Source organism: Haliotis asinina, chromosome 9 (genome assembly GCF_037392515.1).
Source record: "Haliotis asinina isolate JCU_RB_2024 chromosome 9, JCU_Hal_asi_v2, whole genome shotgun sequence".
Taxonomy (NCBI): domain Eukaryota; kingdom Metazoa; phylum Mollusca; class Gastropoda; order Lepetellida; family Haliotidae; genus Haliotis; species Haliotis asinina.
In genome coordinates this window covers 5,250,989-5,274,640 of record NC_090288.1, presented here as the reverse complement: position 1 = coordinate 5,274,640, position 23,652 = coordinate 5,250,989, and the positions used below count along the sequence as shown (strand labels likewise).

Genomic DNA, 23,652 nt, shown 5'->3' with positions numbered 1-23,652 from the left:
CCGCTGTTAGCAACATTCCAACAACAGTCCAGCCGGAGGACACCAGAAAATTTCTTCATACATTGTACCCATACTAGGAATTGAATCTGTTGTGATGAGTGAATGCTTTAACCACTAGGCTACCCCAACACTCTGACTAATGACAAGCAAGCTGTCATGTCAAAGTTGTTCCTCATTGTCACTTATACCAACTTCCATTGCCAAATGAGGACTGATCTTGCTCAAATATCAAAGATTTTGCACATGCAGCTATCTCACCTAGACTTCAGTGCATTTATCACAGACCACCGACCCATCAAAAGGCTACAGTTCTACAACCCACACAGCTATCTACAGATCACCATCCTGGGTCCAACTATTGAACCGAAATATACAAATTGAAATGGCAAATACAGACCCAAAGGAAACATTGTTATCTCAATGCACTACAATGAACTTAACATGATATATCATTTCCTTGCCTGAAAGTTACACCCACATACCTAACCTTGGGGACTACAATGGCGGACATATCATTATTGAAAAAATTTTACAATCTTAACAGACTTTGTCCCTTATCTGATCAATGACAAATATGTGAGGGTCTAATGGGTGTTGATCCATGACAGCACTACCCATGCTGCTTACTTACGTTGCAACCCCAAGAGGCCACTGGTAGAAGTTGACGTTGTCGATGTCAGGGCTGTCGTACACGAGGAATGCAAATTTAATTGGTCCTCCTCTAATCTGCATGTAGGACTTGAGCCAATCGTTATTACACTGCTCGTTTCCCAGTATTACCACAGCAACGTTTTTCAGATAAGGTAAGGCTGGCAGGAAGTCTAGCCAGAGTTTAGCAAAGTCTGTCTTGGAAGGTTCGCGTCCATTAAGAACCAGCAGGAGATTCTCTGTGTTCCGTGGCACCTTGCTGGGAATCACACCTGGGCCGGTCCTCAGCCTGTCAATGTAAATGTACAGCATATAATTCCTGTCACACCAGAGTCAGCTAGCATCCTCACACAGAGCTGGTATACTTATGATTCAAGTGCCATAAAATCTCAAAACCTGACTTCGGCATGTGAGTGTAAAATCTGCCAGTCATATGACATACCATTTATTATAGAATCAACTTTGTACAAACATTCCCACAGCCACACTGTGTGCTGTAAGACAAGATGGAATCTGGGAACGGGATATTTATGCTGTGACAAGGATGAGTTGCCGTGTTGCATAGCAACACAATATAGGACCAGACAAAATCAAAAGCACTCGGGGTACTGTACGTATTTACAAGGGCGCATTCACAAGTTGCATAGCAACAATGCATGTTCTCCCATAATACATACTTATGTTTCATGAAACACTTCCACAAATTACCATACCTGGGCTATATAACTAACTTTGAAAGTTTTTACGAGGCAACTGACATTTTGCTAATTCAGTTATTTGATCAATTTTCACTGTATTATTTCAAAACCTCACTCTGACATTTTACAGAGTTTTTTTATCAATGATTTAAATCTTGCCTCAGCAGCTTTGATTTTTGTATACTCTGTATTGATGAGCTGATTGATTACTAGCCATGTTGAAAAGACGCATCATCTTCAACATGTGTTTAGCAGAGGCTGACACACCCTTGCACTTTAAGAATTTATCTCGGTGACAACAAGGCATAACATCTTCAAATATTGTCTGAAGAAAACACATAAAGATTATTTAGTACAATCTGCTCACTACAGGATGCTGCAAGAAGAATTAAAACTGTCCACAATTTTATAAAGGGATATAACACATAGCGAGAGCCTCTCGTAAATCGGCGACTACTTTATGACTTAAATCTAATTTTGATGCTTCGTCGGAGTCTCTGCAGGAAGTTTTATAAAAGTGTTCTTTTAACGACATTTATCTGGCTCCCCATCCACACTCAGCATACAATATACATGCACATTTCTCATGCTCAAACTGGAAATCAGATCCTTGAGAATTTGAGAGGATCTAAGACGTAAATTTTGTGGGCATCAATTTGATTTTGGTCCCCAGTGTTATTAGCTCTATACACGTCCATTATCCGTGGAGTGTGGCAATCTGGCGGGGGGGCGGCTTCTTGGTGGACGACTGATCAATACAGATTCATACAAATATTTTCAAAATCACCTTCAAGAAATTAGTTTGCTGTGAAATCATCTAAACCTTATCAAAGTCAGATTAATCTGCGATTTGCTGCACATGTCTGAAAGAATTTAAAGAAATTGCTTTTTCTGAATCCGCTTTAAAAAACGTTGATTGTCTACATTCTTCATGAGCTGAATGACTAACCCATGGTGATGTAACTTGGCTCAAATCCTGAGATTTGTTGAAACACTTCAGTGTACTTGACTGAGCTTGCTGGCACTTAGAAAACGGTTTTCCACAAGATCAGCAGCTTGTCTGATTACAGCTCACAAATGACCATGTCATGATAATGTTGTTCCATCAAAGACTTGACTGCAGTTTACAAGTTTATCAGTATCACCTTTCCTGCCATGTCATTCATCCGTCTCAAAATACAGGCAATGGCTGTACAGAATTACCTCTTTGGGGAAAGTAGTAGGAAAATTTCTCCTATGTTAAATAATGCTGGCTTTTTGTTTGCTGCAGAGAATTTAGTCAGCATGACAGCAGGGACAGAAGTTTTATCGAAAGTTGGTCTTCTTTAAAGTTTGAAGTAAAATCATATTATCGCTGATGTTTCTTCTTCAAATAGATCTCTAGCTTAAACTGACACTGATGTCTTCTTGCAGACAGATGCCCGTGTATCAAGTGGGATCGAAAACATATCTCTGATCCTCAAATCCTATTCTGTTAAAAATACGATCTGGTTTTGGACTACAAGCATACTCCATACACCATAAACTATAAACTATAATTAAAGGAAGTACTGTTTGTTGGACAACATAAGTTAATGCACATAAGGAGCCTGGCAACACGCCTGTTGGTTAAAAATTAAGAAATTATGTAAGAGTATATCAGATGTATGATTCCATCAATATTATTATTATTTTTGTGAATTGGTTAATCATGACACCAGGTGTTATCTATTCCAAAAGTCAAGAACATAAACCCAAAATATCTTTCCTAACACATCAATATTCTCAATACAAACACCCTATTGTAAAAATCTCGTACAGCGATTTGCTGTTACTTAGCCCCTTGTATGCATCCTCCATTCATATATTATTTGTGTCAAAGCTCAAATATCTTGAAACATTAATGTAGGTCACTTCAACTTAACTCTGTTGTGACACATACTATCCAGCCATTGGGGTGTCAATTTTTTTCATACAAATCAGCAGTCGGCACCATTTTCTGGAGCTCTGCAATGTTTTTAATAGTTCTCACTGTCTATGGCAGCCCCTGCTATATCAACGTTCCCAATATTGTATGAGTGATGTTGTAACAAGGATATGTATGACATTACTGTGTCTGCCTTATATTGCAAGTTACCAAAAACTAATCAGAAACGGTAAGGAGAGAACGCTTCCTCCTCCGCAAGTAGCCCTGACGTCTAAGTCATCATGGGGAGTTGTCCATCAACTATCGCCATCTTGGATCATCCAATTTACACCTAATGGCAAAGTGTCGATGAGAAAACTTTGCAACATTCTTTTTCCAAATTAATCCCATATGATACTTAGGGACCCAGTATGTTCCAGGGGTGCATACCCCATTTCATTTATCAAAGAAGACCTTAAAAGCATAACGTAGTCCTATTCGTTTCATGTCCAGCTGCTTCACCGAGAGCAAGAGTCTCACCAGATTGCTGCACATGAATAATACGAATAATTTTCTGTCTAGCGGTTTTCTGGGTGTTATTACCCGTGAAGGTCCCGGGGTAGAATAGGCCTTCAGCAACCCATGCTTGCCATAAAAGGCAACTCAGCTTGTCGTAAGAGGTGACTAACGGGATCGGGTGGTCAGGCTCGCTGACTTGGTTGACGCGTGTCATCGGTTCCCAATTGCGCAGATTGATGCTCATGTTGTTGATCACTGGATTGTCTGGTCCAGACTCGATTATTTACAGACCGCCGCCATATAGCTGTAATATTGCTGAGTGCGGCGTAAAACTAAACTCACTCACTGCTAAAAATATCTACTCTAGAATACTATTAAAACGAATTTAAAGAACAGTCATTTGAAAAATTTGGGTGCAGTTAGTGAGTTCAGTTTTACGCCAGTTCTAGCACTATTCCAGCGATATCATGGTAGTGGGCACAGTAATCGATTCCACACATTGTACCCATGTGGGGAATCGAACCCAGGTCTTCGGCATGACAAGTGTAACCCCACCACTCCATAACCGACCCTAACACATACGCAAAGGTCAGATTACAAGGTTCTTCTGAACAGTACCTAGGATTCTGAAATTCATGGTTAAAGCAAGGTCATCTCTGAAAGATGTCATTCGATAAAGAGAAATATGTGAGATCTACCTCGTGCATATGACAACCTCTACTTTAAATTGCTGCATTTTAAGGCATGAAATATTTGTCTCAAAAGCAGGCAAAGACCTACATCATCAATATATGAAGACAGCAATATATGGCACTCAAAGGCCTAGATTATCATTACATATGAAGAACAATCCTTAAGCAAGGACTGATTTATGATTATCATCATTTTTCACAGACTTATCAAGGATTCCAAACTAAGTGCCCCCGGCAGTCAGATTGAGAATTAAATTGTTGTTCTGTTCAAAAATAGTGTTTGTTTTGGGTTTTTTTTAAAGTTTGCATAATCTTAGAGTACCTCTGATATTAACATTATATAGCAGGATTTTACTAAACTTTCAAAAAATTTATAGTTACTGATACATTCCCACAAAACAAACTTGAACATAGTGAAATAGTGAAATACACCACTGAACTTATTTATCATCATGTAGTTTTCTGCTGCAACCACTTCAAGAACTTCTGGTACGAACTCAAAGGAACAGTTTCGCAGCTTACATTCAGATTTAGCTTTCAATGTTATTTCGATTCTGGGTATGCTTATTTGAAAGCGTGCTGCACTTGGCATTACATATATAAAAAGCACCCTGTAAAACCTGGTATAAACATTAAACCTATTCTTATTTCTTGATCTTTTTTTTTCAGTTAAGTAATCCCCAGTTGTTAAGTTTTTTTAATTCTGACTTGACAAACTGTCATTTAAAAACAATTTCATCAGAGAATCCCTGCTGTTACAAAGACAAAGACCTTGAGATAAATGTTTGAGATCCAAGGTATATATTTAATTCAGTAGAACAAAAATAACATATTCCTAATGCTTGTTATAATCTCATCAGGACTATTCTCAGGCCTGGTGAAAAACAAAAGAGTATTAAGAACAAAGACAGAAATGACAAGGTTCCCATAGACATGGTACTCTAAAATTCAAAGCTTTTATCAAAACTTTCAACTGTAAAGTGTTTTTATTGTGAAACTGGAGTATTATGCTTAGTTCATAACTATTTAAATTCAACATGCAACACATTTTAGTTGGAAGTCTCAACCAACAAAAAATTAATTATGTTTGGCCTGAATTCCTGAAAGTCTTTGGCAAATCTAGTTTAGATATGCCACAGCAATACATATCCATGACAACTATTTCTGCTTAACTTGATTACTTTAATTTTTCACAAAATAAGAAAAACATGTAAACTAAACACTTTCGTGGCTTTCAAGGTAGACACTCAAAACATTTTTCAAGAGGACCTTTTCAAATGAGATTACAAACCATGACATTTTCCTAGAACATGACCTGAAAAGACCTATTATCTTAGCATTGGCCAAAAACATAACATGTGAAGACTAGTCAAGGCTGCACAAGCTGGAGGATACAAATGGATATTGGATATAAGCTCATCAGGCCCATTTTTTGTGAACCTTTTAACTTGATGGTAGCCAGTCAGGCTTCTGTAATGTTGATTGACCGAGCACTTCCTCATTACTGACCATACCCTAATGCTCCATCACTGCAACCAATGAAAACTGTGTGTCATTTACCAGCATGATGAGTAGTGTGTGTCTGAGGATGGACAAACATCCATGAATTCTTAACCTCAAAGACTAAGGTGACATTGAGTTAATAATATTCCTGGTAACCCAATTAGGTTTACAGGGGACAGGCTGAATGCTGGTCACTGGCTATGTAAAAGGGATCACTGACCCAATTTGCCTGACCAGAATCAATCAGGGTTACTTGAATTAGCTAATACTGTAGAAAGGCACACATACATAATATTTTCTTTACGACTACTTTCACTTACAACTCTGACACAGCATTAATCTAGACACTGCAACAAAATCATCTGGATCAGCGAATCATGAATTATGGAGCAACATCTTTCTATTCACATTGATGTTTGCAGGCAGTCATCATGAAGGTGGGAGTTTCTCGATTAACAGGGTGTAGGCTAATTTCGCTAAACAGAATGAGACTTTCTATTTGCAAGTCCTGGAGTTTCTAACCTATGACTTGGGTTTGCAAGAAAATGGGATCCTCTTTTGACTTTCATGATGTCTACAGGATGGCAGTATCGGGATACCTCGTTTGACTTCAAAGAACAGTAACGCTGTCAGCACGTCTGAGAAGTTGAGCTGATAATAGATACTGACTTTCTTGTTTGAAACCTGCGACTGAATGGTGAGAACTGTACATGTACAGTGAACACTTGGTGTGATAACGAGTGTACAGATGGCCATCCATAAAGGTTATTGAACAACATACTCAATGCCAAGGCTTTTCATCTCGGTTCGAATCAAACTGATTATGGCAGGTCACTTGTTCTGTTATAAGTTTCGAACGAAACAAACCTACATAAAAGAGGTGAGATGAGCTGAAATGGGGAGTAATTCAATGCCTACACTACTCTATAGTATGCAAGATTACTAGCAATTAATGAGCACATGTATGTGATCATGGCTGCTTGCACTAGTCTGGATAAATGCCAATTCCATTATTGCCCACTGAAATGTAACAGCTTCACAACCGAGCAGTACCAATCTTAGATAACACATACGGACTCAATGTCTAAAAGTTCAAAAAGAAGCAGAGAAACAACAAGCATCTCTTGGTTTGCTGCAACCAGGGATAGATCCGGCCTTCTACTCTCTTGCATCATAAAGAGTACTGTAGTTTTATGCCACTTACAGCAATATTCTAGCAATGTCACAGCAGGAGACACCAGAAATGGGCTTCACAAATTGTAGCCATGTTGGAAATCAAACCTGGGACTTCATCATGACAAGCAAACACTTTACCCAGTAAGCTACCCCACTGACACAAAACAGAAGGAGGCGTTTTAGCACAGTGTTCAATTGATAAACTGCCTTTGTAAACCAAGAACATAACACAATTGTAAGTCATAACTGCCACAACAACCAGTTAAACATCAGACAGCTGATCCCTTTCACTGCAGCACCATTTCCTGAAGTATACAGAAGGTCAGACTGAATACATCCACATCCATGTGCAGCCCAAGATTCTCCAAACAAAGGCAGACATAGACAGAATTCAACATCCATTCTGGGTCAGTAATTTGACAATGCCCTATCGAGTCCTCCTGATGGATTCCAGCATGTTTTGTACCGTTCAAGATGACCCTGCTCTCAATGCTACTGGCACTACGGTAATGGAGGCATCACCACTGGGATGAACATGAAGGGCTGTCTGAGCCCTTAATACCTGCACATAATCAAATCACAGGGCCCCTGGGGACATGGGCTAAGTATAGAGCATCGGGAACAGATGGCGGGGATGGGGCTGTTTTCACAGGAACTTTCTATACAGCGGCTCAGCTGAAATGATCCAACCGCAATTTGAAACTGTTTACTGGCAAAAAACAATGCCAGTGCAGGAAGTAGGCAATTCAAAAAGTTGGGAACAACCACTGAAGTCTTGAATCTAAGCTGGATGAGCACTGGACTTCCTGAAGGAATCGTGACGAGATTCAATACATAATTTTCACCTCTCCACTGCTCTTCTGAATCTGTGCAATAACTTAGAGTGACTGAGTTAAAGGTACACTATGCTCTGTCTAAGAGGGACAATTGATGACAAGCTCCTAGTTGTAGTCACATTCTCTTCGTACCAGGCACCATGTCCCCATTGACAGATCTTCAATCTGGACCTGAAATAATGTCTCATTTGCAGGCCGCCACTAACCTCTCAATGAGACCAATTTGCAAGTCTGATCTGTTGCGAGATGCCATGTTGGAATTAGACTCCATTGCGTCAGTATTCAAGAAGTAATCAGATAGTCTGTGTTTCATCAGCGCCTAATTTGTAGCATTCTCCACCAAGTAAATTGCTTGAGGCAACATAATATGATATAATGGAAGTCGGGCAGCTACAGTATGCTCTCCTGGTCCTGGGGAACAACATGTAGGATGGCTGGTCTAGACACAGCTCCAAGACGACATAGCATCCATGGACAATTAATTCAGCTCAGTGAGCTGAATGCCTGTCATAGAACTGGATGAAGAGGAATGCATACTGACACTGATTCCTTTATCTTCTGATTTCAAACCTTTAATTTCTAAATTTGACAAGTTTGGAGAATGGTAAAATGATAATAGTATTTTAAGTGACACTGATGCCCTGAGTGGGTCAGAGAAACATCAGTTCCACTCTTCTTTCTAAAAAACAGCTCAACAATCTAACAATAACACTGACTATGTTCATTTAAGAAATATACTACGGTTTATACTTATGGATTACCAACAATCTAAAAGTATACTGCAAAATTACAAAGAGTGAATAACACTTAATACTGCATGAGAAACCTTGCAGCGATATTTCTGAGTAACATTCACACCAATTTCAACTCTACAGCTTAGTACTGGCTCCATGCTGCCACTGAAATGAAGGCAACCTGTGAAGGTTGTGGCCCTAACAACTCACCAATGGTGGCTAGGATCGGGGTGGGCTACTCGACACCAGTGAATTGATGGTGGTCCAATGGTGTTCCACCATGATTACAGATTAATGAACGTTTCTTGCCACTGATCCACAGATGGCACAAAATGTTCTAAAGATGCCATGAGCAAAACTGCAGGGCAACAATTGTAGACTATGGTCACTATGACGATAATGATATTGTGGTGTGGAGCAGTATTACATGTGAAAAAATGATTTGGTTACAGTATTAGTTTGATATTTAATTGGAAAAGGTATGCTGTCAAAACATTTCAGTCCACTGAACAATAAAAACAATCTACTGAAAGTTGGATTGCAAGATGCTAAAGTCACACCATGGTGACACTGTGGTCTGGGGCTCCTTTCATGAAGCAACCTTTAGTAAGGTTAACCTTAACCACCTTTCTTTAACATTGCACTAAGGTTACCTTAGTGACTAACGATCACATTAGTGCTTTGGGAAAGGAGGTCCAGGTCATCACCGACAATCTCTGATGTTAGGAGGCATACAGACTGATGGTACAGTCCCATGACTCGTCCTCAATGGGCACATCTGAAGTGATGCTATCAACATGTGCGTGTATACAGCAGATATTGATGCAGATGCCGGAATTGAATTTTACATACATGTATGGCTTCGTCACTACCTATATATTTTGCTGGTGTTATATTTGACAAGTTCAGGATATGTGGTGTTTGGGTAGCCTAGTGGCTAAAGCGCTTGCTCGTATGACAAAGGCCCTTGATTCCAGACCGAGTGCAATGTTGAAGCCCATTCCTGGAGGATATTACAATTATCACTCCCTTACAACACAATTATAACTCTATGCATGAAAAACAAATTGTATCGCATCAAAATTGATTGGAATGATCTTCATGATGCTGGCCACCACATTGTCTGGATTGTCGTTATTTACAGGCCACCACATTGTCTGGATTGTCGTTATTTACAGGCCACCACATTGTCTGGATTGTCGTTATTTACAGGCCACCACATTGTCTGGATTGTCGTTATTTACAGGCCACCACATTGTCTGGATTGTCGTTATTTACAGGCCACCACATTGTCTGGATTGTCGTTATTTACAGGCCAATGCCATATAGCTGGTGAGCTGGTGAATTATGGTGAGTGGGGCACTAAACAACATCCAACCAGTAGACTGTCTCATCTCCATCCTCAACCAGAAATAGAGCAGGTGAGCAAGAAAACACAATCAATTAATAAATATATAACATGTTTCACTAAGTCACTAATAGTCTTTAAGACAATGTATGATGTAGATCTAAATTGCTTGGCAAAGGAACATATTATTTTTACATAGGATGAAAAGTAATCAAGCTGACATGGGAGTGAGTCAGTATGGTTTTATGCCATATCTCTGGACGAAGAAAATTATTTTCTGACTTGAAGATTTGCTTTGGAGTAAGTCAGTTAATGAGTGAGTGATTAGTGAATATAGTTTTAGGCCACTTTTATCTATATTCTAGCAACAGAATATTGCTAGACAACAGAAATGGGTTTCACAGATTGTACCCATATGGGGAATCAAACCTTGATTTTTGGCGTGGAGAAAATCTAGTAAAAAAATGTTTATATTATGCTAACTGAGACTGAAGATTCAAGGTGGTTGGAAGATAATATTCTGAAACACAGAAAATACTGAAGACATCCTTACAGTACAGCAGATGTTGGACCATTGTAACCAGAATACGATGACTGAAACAGATGAACTGTTTGAACTGCAGACCATACACACAGCCAGATTCCTTATCTTGGGTAGGACTTTGGGATGTGCTGAGGCCATTGAACCAGACTTATCTGGTGATTCAAGTCGGTCAGTGCCAAAACAAATCTGTTAATGGTCAAATCCATGACAATGGTATTATTCTGTCTGCAAGTCTGGGACAGATAACACCATATCCCCATCCTGATATCCATATCATAATGGCAGTCCCTTAAGAATGCGATTCTTATCAATGTATGGATGTCAGTTATTGTTTTCAGCCTTGTGAGCATATGTTACTTATTTGGAATGTGAAAACCAAACAATGTATTCCTACCACACAACAGTAGTAACTGGGGATTCTTTTGCACAAGAGCAATTTAGAAGCAAATCATTGTTATTTGGACTAATGTTTAAACAGACTGTCAGCAACAAAGAGACCTTCAAGTTAAAGGCCATGTCTTTATTTTCATGCAATTTCATTGCTTACTATTAAAGATGTTATCAGCAGTCCTATTCTCTGAAGTAAACAAAGACCCCTGAAGGTCCCGGGGTAGAATAGGCCTTCAGCAACCCATGCTTGCCATTAAAGGCGACTATGCTTGTTTTAAGAGGCAACTAACAGGATCGGGTGCTCAGGCTCGCTGACATGGTTGACACATGTCATCTGTTCCCAAATGCACGGATTGATGCTCATGTTGATCACTGGATTGTCTGGTCCAGACTTGATTATTTACAGTCAGCCACCATATAGCTGGAATAGTGCTCAGTGCGGCGTAAATCTAAATTCACTCACGTAAACAAAACATACAAGAGTGAGTGAGTTTAGTTTTACGTCACACTTAGCAATATTCCAGCTATATGGCGACGGTCTGTAAATAATCGAGTCTGGACCAGACAATCCAGTGATCAACAACATGAGCATCAATCTGCGCAATTGGGAACCGATGACATGTGTCAACCAAGTCAGCTAGTCTGTATCTGGAGGTCAGTTTCCAGATGCTATTTTCCAGAAAGCGTGTTTACAGTTCATACTAAATGTTATTCTTGGTGTCTTACTTACTTTTTGAAATGGTATCACTAAACCACACACAACCCCACTGGTAATAATGACATCTGATGTGCTAGAATATTTTTATACAATAGGATGCTCCCATGCCTTTCCCATTGTTTTGGGGCCCTAATAACCTGGAGGTGAGGGCAAAGATATACCACCTCGTAACCTGATCTTACATGCCTCCACCAAGGATGGAACCCAGGCCTTCTGTGTGATAGGCAGACACCTTACCACTGCACTACACCACTGTAGTAAATGTTCAGGGTGTGTACCACTCTAAGCAATATAATCCTCCCACAGTTAGGTGCCACCCGATATAGGAATATAGCTTAAACAGTGCCAAACCCATCTCATGCCTTTAGGCAATCACAGGAGAAGACTATTGTCCCGAGATATTCAGTTTCATAAGCATTTTGATACATAAAGCAAGTAACGGAATGTTAAATAACCTACACTATTGATTAACTGACCAGATGTACATGAATGTCCCAGCTGTGGATATCTGACCAAGGCCTTGGTGTCTGTCATGTCTTTTACCAGGTTAAGGTTTTGATATTGTTAAAAAAAACAGGAACAGTAAGCTAAATGTGGACGACTAGAACATGGGTAGAACAAGGTAATCTGATTAACAAAGCATCACCTCAGTGTCATGAGTGAGTGAGTGAGATTAGTTTTAATAATCAAATCTGGACCAGACAATCCAGTGATCAACTGCAATTGAGAACATGTGCAATGACATGTGTTAACCAAGTCAGCGAACCTGACCACCCGATTCCGTTCGTCACCTTTCATGACAAGCATAGTCGCTTTTTGTGGCAAGCATGGGCTGCTGAAGGCCTTTTCAACCCCGGATCACAGCGCAATGAATGAACTGTATCAATTTAATAAAAAATTAATTGATGAATGATTCACAAAAAGCTTGTTGAATGACCTTGACTTTGGTATCTACTTAAAATATATTCCTTGATTTAGTTGTCCTGAATGACACTGACATGAGTGCCTTGTCAAATATATGCTGAATAACTTTCAAACAACTGTCATAAACTGTCAGACTCTCAAACTTGTTTTGCACAATGTGAATAATACAATATCAGCATGTCGCACTCAGCTCCTCGACACAACAGGCCTCTCATCCTGTGTGCATCATTTTCAAACAATAAGTGTCTGGGTCTTGATTTTCACAGGTCTCTTAGCGCTAAGATGGTCATAAGTTAATGTTAATGTTTGGCACTTATCTTACTGCTTAAGACCTTAGAAAATCTAGGCCCCTGCTTCTAACCAAGGGGAGGTAACTGAAACCAGCTTTCCACCAAATACACATACAAACATAGCTTATGCTCTGGTCACTGGCTGTGAATCAAGACTAGTTTTTCAAAAGATCTATATTTATGTCATATCATTTTGATTTTAATCAAACTTAGAGAAACATATTACTAATTTTGGCCTTATAATCAAATAACACTTAAAGACAAACATATATTCTTATTATCATATAGCACTCGAAGACAATCTTGTATTCACATTATCACATTGCGCTTCACTGAATTATTAAGACATATCACAGAACTACCTTCTGGCTAGTCAAACTTTCAAATGCAATACATATTTTATTACCCAGTGATAATAAAACGCCCAGGTTTATCACAGAATGCACAGATCATCCTCACACAGTGACATTGGAGCCTGTCAGGGATGGGCAATCAATATTCTGAGAAACTTGATGCAAGGGAAGGCCGGATGACATTTGCCAGTCAGGGATGCCAATTGATAAAACCAGATTTACAATGTATTGAAAAGATAATGTTTCAACAAATTAATGTCAGAACGGTTCTCTGACATATTAGCACGAAATATGTCTCTGTTACAAACATTTGATTTAATGCATTGTTTGCTACCTATATCCTTCCATCTCATAATGGTCCACGACGTATGGCTACATGGAGTTTGAAAGAAGACTTTGTTGTTTTGTTATTTAAGACAAGACTGAATTCTTATCCACTTGACATATTGCTAAAATTAATCAAACTTGAGAGAATTCAAAGATTGATATCATCCGTATCTATTACCAGTCATAAGCATCATAAAGAGGTAAGATTGTAAGATTGTCTTGGCTTCTGGTGTTAATCTTTAATAAAATCATAAAATCATAAACATAATTTTTAATAAATATTGTTTTCATTAACGTCATCGAAAACATCAGTGAAGATATCAGCAGTGCAGTTCACCACTATTTATAGCAGCCACAGTCTGATTACTCCCACTGATGCCTTGAAATAAAGTTTTACGTCACACTTAGCTATATTCCAGCTATATGGCGATGGTCTGTAAATAATCGAGTCTGGACCAGACAATCCAGTGATCAACAACATGAGCATCGATCTGCGCAATGGGGAACCGATGACATGTGTCAACCAAGTCAGCTAGTCTGACCACCCGATCCCATTAGTCGCCTCTTACGACAAGCATAGTCACCTTTTATGGCAAGCATGGGTTGCTGAAGGCCTATTCTACCCCGGGACCTTCACGGGTCTGAAATAAAGTTGAGTTGACATGGATACATAGGTCATAAAGATCATCTGACAGCTCCTAGTCAAATTGTAACAATACATCAACCGAATGTTTACACAATCGTGAGCTGCTTTCACAGAGACTTGTCAGATAGCTCTGTACATTAAAAACATGCAACCATAACAATCAGCTGTTCCAAACTGAGTTTATTTTAAACAACTTTATTAAAATCTGCAATAGAAATATCTCAATATTGGACTATATTATTTTTGATAGACTACCATTTTAAGACCTGATTCTTAAAAAATGTCTGAAGTTTAATGGGAATTTTTTTTAATCCTATGTGTTCAGGATATAAACCTGTGAAGTAAATTATCAAATTCATTTTTTATTACTTTCATAAAAATTAAACCAGTTTGGTTTCTACCATTGAAAACAACACAGTATAGTTCGGTTTTACTAGGTACCAAACATGGTTACCATTTTGAATGATTGACATTCAACGCATCAGTAACAAATTTTGGTAAACCCACAAAACATATCAACTTGATATCCATGGACAAACTTTTAAGACTTCAATAGCATGGTGTGAGTCTACTCATGCGTAACCAGTTGAGCTGCAGTAGTACCTTCCCAACAACTACTAAAGAGGTACCTGTAACCAGTAACATGGAAGATGAATACATGCCTCACTTCCGGAACAATGACCAGCCCAGATTCATCATATCAAGTTTGCAACTGATGAACCCCAGCTATTGAGGAACTGCAATCTAATGCCCCTGTAATAGAATCACATACGAAAGCTACAATGAGAAAAATTCTGCCAATGAGTTCTAGCCCATGGATCCACAGTGAATCTTTGTTATGAAAAGCGTAATCTGTTTTCAACAATAACTAGTGTTAGCCAATTAAACCTTCAGGACGAGATGAAACCATTCAATCTATGCCAACGAAAGGATTCCTTTTTCTGAGTGCCATTATGGGAAAAAAGAAACCTGTATGGGCATTTTCACAAATGGTTTAAGAGACCAGAGAAAAAATCTGTCTGTTTAATCATTTACTCAGAACTATAATCAATTAACACAACAAAATTTAGAATTTTCACTCCCACAGTGTCGACAAGAAAATCACTTCTATTTATTCTTTCTCAACAGCAATTGTAACTAGCCAGCGGTTTCAAGCCTCCCACAAATTGCACCAGTGATTTCTTCCATCCAGATGCAATAATCTTGCAGTTCCACTTTCCCCTTTAATTTCCTGACCCTTCTCAAATCATGTCTTCATAATGAACCCCATAATCTTGAGGCCTGCCCAATTCAATGCTTGCTAAAATTGAGGTAAGCAGTTCATTAAATATCAGCCTGATCTTCACCCATACCCCTCACGGACACTCCGTAGCAGACAATTCATATCTCATTTTTCTTCCTGACTAATGTGATATTATTGATACACTCTGGACGTCCAGCCTGACCCCATGCTAACAAGATTCTCCTAATTTGCAGCTAGACTTGGCTCGGAGCTAGTGGTGGGCCTTGCCTGGGGCTAGAACAGGAAGAAGCAGATTAATGGGGCTGATCAGGATTTAAGTTCGGCAATTTCTGATGGACTTGGTGATCCTGGCAACAGTATCTTTTTGTAACTAAGTGCTTTATGTTACTCATGAACCTGTCTGGGAGTTGTAAGATTGGTAAGGTGGTATGATGAGTGGAACACAGGGTTGTGGTAGATGTGTGTGGTTATGAGATTAGTCTAGGGTATGGTTGTTGGGGTGGTGGTAGAACAGACTCTGCACTGAAATATCTCTACAAACCACTGGATCACATGGATTGAGGTTTTGTCTTTCTACTTTTCATCTCTTTTGTCTCTTACTCTTTGTCTGTTTGAGAGAGTGGGTGAGTGAGTGAGTTTAGTTTTACACTGCACTCAGCAATATTCCAGATTTATGGTGGCATGAGTGAAGGCATGGTGCATGTACGAGGATGACAACAGCAATTGTAACGTGGGGTAGCATAGGTATGTGGTGAGGGCGGGGATGGTGATAGTGGTGGTGATACTAAGCTGCAGAGTGGAATGACACAATGGTAATGAAAAGGTGGGTGGCAAGTATGTGTGGGGGTAGGGTTAGGGCTACGGAAGGCTATGACACAACCATAATGGCAAGCTTAATGGTTCCCAAGCATATGTGGGAGGTATGACTCTGTAATCCCTTGTCATCCAACACACTCTGTAATCCCTTGTCATTCAACACAAAATTAAAAACTAGAGGACGTCACACAATTGTGACTGTAATACTCAAGTGATTAACGTAAACGTAAGGCTACTTTTATGTAAATCCACCAACAAATTATGACTAAAACACGTAGGTACACATGCACGATGGATGGACAGGCATGCAGCTATGGGAACGAAGTGCAGACAGCTTGAAAAACTGTCTTGATGTATCTGGAGAGAATAATGGCAGATCATTATCAGAGAGAAGAACAATATTTGACACAGAGGACCACAACCGCTGATCACACTTAACATCAAAGACATCGTTTGATTACCAAAGAATTAGGCAGATGCACAGGCATGCTTGACGCTGAATCAACACACTGTCATGTCTGACGTGTCAGTCAAAGTGTGATCAGCAGGGTCTGGAATCGATACCAGACGTTTGGAGCCGCTACCTAGTGACATGAAGGTACCAGACACCATACTGCCACACAGAAGGAAGACATAGTTGTCTTGACATGACACTATCAGTCAATGGCTGCCACTGAACTCAGAAATGTATTAATATTTCTGCTGGGTGCATAAACTTCCTCAGACGGAGGACATGCATTTGCAACCCTGGTCTGACATGACATGATCATCGACTTTGGTTTTTTGCTCTTTTCAGCAATATTCAAGAAATATCACGGTGGAACAGACCTTATATACTGTACAAATGTTGGGACTCGAACCTGTGTCTTCAGTGTGACAAGCAAATGTTTTAACCACTTGGCCTCCCCACCACTCCTGAACCTGACAAGACCTGCAGGCTCATTGAAACAGGATGTGTTGTGGAACATGACCACTTTGTAGAGGACTCAGTAGCCATTTGGTGTGGGACCAGGCAGATCAGAACTGGAACCACTCTCCTTGTCCTACAAATACTGGAAGCATGAGACAATGGTGGCAGCCTGCTGACCACAACATCTACTACTGGTGTTGTTTTGGACAAAGACTTTCTTTGTGATTTTTGACAACTCAGTTTTGGTCAGATAGTGTTATTTCAATGAGTGACATGAATGATTATTGGTCATGTCAGTTGTTGGCATAGTGCGGCAAATGAGAAGAGACATGGGCCTAGATTTTCAAAGTTCTCTTATGTTTATGCTCATATATGGCACATTCAACTATCTTGGAAAATCTAGGCCTTGGAACTTATTTTCATGCAATATTGTTCATTATCAACAGAAGGACACACTTTGACATATTACAGTTTAAAGAGGTGAACTGCAGCAACTTTGAGTTACTAAGTACACAAGCACCTATAATAAGCAGCCTGCCTACTCGCAGCAGCCAGGCTCCAGCTGTGACAGTCAGATATGTTAAATGCTCAAAGGTGGGCGATCAGATCCAACACAGACCTCTGGTATCTTTCCCAGCAAGGTAACCCTTTCAAACTATTATTGGGGCAGTCTGAACATGGTTATTATCTATGGTCAACCTGGGACTTAATTGCACCTGGAGGGTACAATAGCGCAGATACAGAGACTTCCCACAATGCTTCAGTAAGTATCACAGCACCTGGAGAACATGTCCTCATTGACATCTGACCCCCCACAGACAAGATTACCCATAATCCTTTAGTGAGAATAACAGCACCTGGAGAGCACGACCACTCTCACATACTGATGCAATGGTCGTCAGATTACCCATAATACCTTCGCTAACATTATAGCACCTGGAAAACAACCTCAATGACATACAAACTGACGAACATCCTGATTACCCAAAATGCTTCAGCTGGCATTATAACTCCAGGAGCATTAGTCTAATGAATAATATTTTCATATTCCATCAACGTGCAGGTGCCTAAAACAATTTGTCTGTCCGAAATATCCTGCAGACAAGTCCGGGTGCCTCAAGGGCATGTAGCTGGGTGCAAATCTATGAATCAATGGAGGACATGGGAGTGAAAGCCCTGGCCCGAGTGTAGAGAGCATCATTCATCTGCTTAACTGCACCCATTATTGGATCTCACCTACTTGAGACTGCAGCCACTGAATAACTTGAGCCATAACAAGTGGTAAATATTCATGTCATTGCTCAAACAAATTCAACATTACACACATGGGGATGTTGTTAAGAACAATAGGATTGTGTTGGCCTTGGAAGAGAGTCTGAGGCACATGTGCCATGTGATCCCTCCTCACTTAGCTGATCCTTCTCTCGGGAATGGAGTGAGTACTTAGTTTTTGCCACCCTCTTCACTATTCTGTTAGCAGATCCTGCATCTGTGAGTGAGTGAGTACTTAGTTTTTGCCACCCTCTTCACTTTTCTGTTATCTTGTATGTAACTTTCTTGCAAATTATTAATTGGATTTTATTCATAACTAGAATGTCTCTGTTTCCAAGACAGGGAAAATAATGTTTACTGCAAGGATATATAGATCATATTGTGTGCACAGTCCTTCGATTCAACAAGTCCACTATTTTAATCTGATTCATGTTATACATGCTTGCAGGCTGTAGTCTTCTTACCGAGAAGATATCGATTCGGACATTCATCAGAAAACAGCCTTACACATAAGTGACCAGAGATAATCTGATATATGTGGTTGAGATATCCATCACACCTTCGCACATACAATGTAAAATGATATGAGAAAGATGACATGAGACTAGAACACGTTCTCAGTTATTTACCTGGTGACAATATCAGGAAGTTAGTTTGTTTCCTTGTTTCATCCCTCAACCAGCAAATTTCATCTACATGACAACAGTCTATAAATAATAAATAAGTTCAGACCAGATAATCCAATGATGAGCAAATGAGCAAAGGAACAATTACATACATAAGCCAAGCATGCCATTCTGACCAGATCACACCAGTGCTCTTTTATGACAAGCATGGGTTGCTGAAGACCAGTCCTAACCTGGATCTTCAAATGGTGGGTGAATGGGAAACAAGCCAAGGTTCCTGAAGACCAGTTCTAACCTGGATCTTCACATGGTGGGTGAATGGGAAACAAGCCAAGGTTCCTGAAGACCCGTTCTAACCTGAATCTTTACATGTAGACACACCTGTGACAGCTGAAATCATACAACACTTTATGTGTTAAAGATAAGGTGTACAGCACTAAATGTTGAACACAGTCCAGCAAAAGAAAGGGTATGTTAATGTCACATAATGGGTGGTTTCATGAATCATAATCCTCAGTAGGAAAGGCACTGCAGAATAATTTAAGATGTCACTGTTTTATCTCTTGGGTCCTGTTTCATGAAGTGAGCTCAGTGCTAGCAGCCATACTTTAACATAGACTGTATTACTAAAACTGCTTTCTGGAATCAGACTCCATGCTTTAAATACCCTGTCATCACGTAACAACCAAGATTTCAAATTAAGAAAATATTTTGGGTGACGAGATTCAATTTCTATGTGCGAAAACGTAACAGCAGGACCCTATCCAGTTTGATTCATTCCAACTGTATATCAGAAGTGTTCTGTGACAGGAGAGATTTTGAGATGAACTGATACAAATTATCATACAAGGTTTGATTGTTCTGAGAACAATAACACTGTTAATAGCCTTGTTGTGTTCTTGTATTGCTCTGCCATGGAGGAGAGGAACAAGTTAAACCAGTGAGTAAATGAGTTCTACACCAGTTATCAATATCTCTGCCATATCACAGTGGTTGGCAACATCATGACCTTGAACAGCCAAACAGAAGACCAAGGCCTCTGAGTGAATGAGACCTACACGAACTGTCCATAACACTGCCATATCACAGTGGTCAGCAACACGATTAACAGCCTTACAGACAGTTAGCAATGTCACAGCAACATCATAGCCGTCTGCAACAGGATTAATGACCTTGAACACAATGGCAACCATTTCCACTAGGGTACTGTCTGTCTGACTCTAAATGAGTTTGGTAACTTTTAAGATGAAAACTCAATGTCAGTTTATGTACCATTGTGGCCACCAAATCCCCATTCTAGTTGTTTCTATGACACTACACATAACAGACCTCTGAATTGAATTGACCCCAAAATTTATCCTGGAACTGCTCTGAGAACTGCAGTGACACAATGTCCTGTGTGTCGATCTACTTGACCCTTTCATCAGGCTAATATCATCCATTCTATAAATCAGACAAGATCCATGACGCCACTGATGGAATCAGTAAGACGGATGACTTTCTGAGAAAATATGTCTGATTTCTTTTACCTACTTACTTACTGATATTTCCCTGTTGGAAAGCTGCAATAATCCAAAACAAAATTAGGCTTCCTGGTCGATACGAACAATTTCACATCAACAATGTCACATCAGCAAAACTCCTATCCCCTGAATTGCATGACTAAATATAGATCAGAATCATGTGCATTTTTCATTGTAATGTTTTCCTATTACACTTATATACATACCTGTAAATGCTGAACAGTACTTGAGCTGGAAATATACAGTTTTATTCCATATCTGATCATACCATTAAACACAAGCAAGTTAGAAGCACATCAAACTTGACTCTCTATCAACATAAAAAGCAGAATGTCATGAATTTCAATCTCCCATGATAGACTTGGCAGTGAATGTCATAATTGGTGATTTGGACTCTTGGCTTGCAAGGGGAATTCTTCTCAGATCTGTTCCAGGTAAATCCCTCCAGTGGATAGCAGCGTAAGATCTGCCTGCCATAATCTAGCCTGAAATGCTGACAGAAGACAGAGGCAGTGTTTTGTAGGACTATCACTTGTACTGTTACAAGTCACTCGCATATTCAGTAAACTGAACTGTAACCTTTCACAAATTCAATTCAATACTCATAGTCACTAGAATCAAATATTTGTGTCCACCTGTTTTATAATGAGAGAGCTAATATGGAACTAGTTTGTTGTTTATCACAGTGAGATAGACAAAATGGAATATATCCAAGCCACAAAAAAGTGTCACTTGTACTTTTTTGCCTAGGGTCCTTCAGGCATGTACGTGGCATTGTTTCCAGTGTATTGCTCTTTTTACTTCATGGTAAACATTGTTTTAATGCTTCAACTTAATCAATTACATTCCATGGCTGTTATTTTAATTTCTTGAGATTAAAAAAAAGTATTGATAAAAAAAATCATATATTTGATATTTGTTACTGTATATTCATAATCATTCAGAAATGGCCTTCACACAATGGGGAATCAAACCCAGCCTTCACTGTCATGAGCAAATGATTTAACCATTAGGCTATCTCATCGCCCCATATTTGTAAAATATTTTGCATTTGCCTCATAGTCAATTCATTGAAGCTGTACTGAACAGACACATCGAATGACTTCAATCTATTATATTCACTTACTTCCTCTGCTGAAAAGTTTCCAATTACTTCAATCTTAGTCCCAAACCTTAATTGATAAATATCGTTAAAACAGATGCAAACTCATCTTGGAACTTAATTTGGACAGTGTTTGTTTCAGATGAAAATAAATCAGATGGAAATATCATAAGCTGATACAATGATCGTCCAATTAACCCAACGTTATAAATGCTTGTCTCGTCAGCCGAAAATACAGTCCTGTTAAATTGAATAAAGTCATTCAAAGACCATAATACTCATCCATTAAACTGCAATGGTCTGATTATACTAATATAATAAAGACAGTATCAATTTCACACAAGGCTTTCCTTACAGGAAGTCGATACTGGCTAGCTAGAGGATCTGTACCTGTGGCAATCACACATTGTGTGGTGCACCTGTAACATGCCTGTTGTGATCATACATTGGGAAGTGCATCTTGTGCATGCCTGAAGAGATCACACATTAAGACATGCACCTGATTGTAGCATGCCTGTGGTGATAACGTATTGGGAGGTGCATCTGAAACATGCCTGTGGTGATCATACATTGTGACGTGCATCTGTAACAAGCCGGTGGCGATCACACATTGAGAGGTTAACCTGGTGCATGCCTGTTGTGATCACACATTGGGAGATGCATCTGTAACATGCCTGTGGAGATAACATTGGTTGGTACATCCATACCTGTGCAGGTCACCCTGTGCATGCATATAGAATTTGCCTTTACAAACATCATCATGGTTGTTGCACAAAGAGTACAGACTGATGACTTGGCCTACAATGGGGAACAAGTCATCATCATCAATCAAACAGTATGTTCATAACTTGACCTTACACAGCAAATCCCCAGTGTGACTAATTGCTTCAAATACCAGCTTTATCTCCTCATAGCCACCTTCACAGCCAACAAAGATCTGACATGATAGTTATATTTCCTAATCACCCCGAACCTCTTCAACTCCTGTGTGATCATTTGGTCAATTAGACTTTCATCTTACTTCTCTCCTTTATGGAACCCATATGGAGATATTACGTTTTTATGGACTTTCTCTTCACACTTGGCTATAACATTGGTGTGACCATCAGATTGGTGAGGAGATGTTTCTTCCATCTCTGCCTACTGGAACCTCTATGTGACCATCAGATTGGTGAAGACATGCTTCTTCCATCTCTGCCTACTGGAACCTCTATATGACCATCAGATTGGTGAAGACATGTTTCTTCCGTCTCTGCCTACTGGAACCTCTGTGTGACCATCGGATTGGTGAAGACACGCTTCTTCCATATCTGCCTACTGGAACCTCGGTGTGACCATCAGATTGGTGAAGACATGCTTCTTTCATCTCTGCCTACTGGAACCTCTATATGACCATCAGATTGGTGAAGACATGTTTCTTCCGTCTCTGCCTACTGGAACCTCTGTGTGACCATCGGATTGGTGAAGACACGCTTCTTCCATATCTGCCTACTGGAACCTCGGTGTGACCATCAGATTGGTGAAGACATGCTTCTTTCATCTCTGCCTACTGGAACCTCTATATGACCATCAGATTGGTGAAGACATGTTTCTTCCGTCTCTGCCTACTGGAACCTCGGTGTGACCATCAGATTGGTGAAGACATGCTTCTTTCATCTCTGCCTACTGGAACCTCGGTGTGACCATCAGATTGGTGAAGACATGCTTCTTTCATCTCTGCCTACTGGAACCTCTATATGACCATCAGATTGGTGAAGAGATATTTCTTCCATCTCTGCCTACTGGAACCTCGGTGTGACCATCAGATTGGTGAAGAGATATTTCTTCCATCTCTGCCTACTGGAACCTCGGTGTGACCATCAGATTGGTGAAGACATGCTTCTTTCATCTCTGCCTACTGGAACCTCGGTGTGACCATCAGATAGGTGA

General features: G+C 39.7%; 1 protein-coding gene across 1 annotated transcript in view; it reads right to left on the bottom strand.

Annotated features, from left to right (window-relative positions):
• Window positions 1-23,652, bottom strand: part of LOC137296179 (ribitol-5-phosphate xylosyltransferase 1-like) — a 178,616-nt gene that overhangs the window by 4,603 nt on the left and 150,361 nt on the right. Inside the window, exon 4 of the mRNA XM_067827891.1 lies at window positions 632-937. Within this exon, the coding sequence (XP_067683992.1) occupies window positions 632-937 (306 nt within the window). The remainder of the gene's footprint in view (window positions 1-631; window positions 938-23,652) is intronic.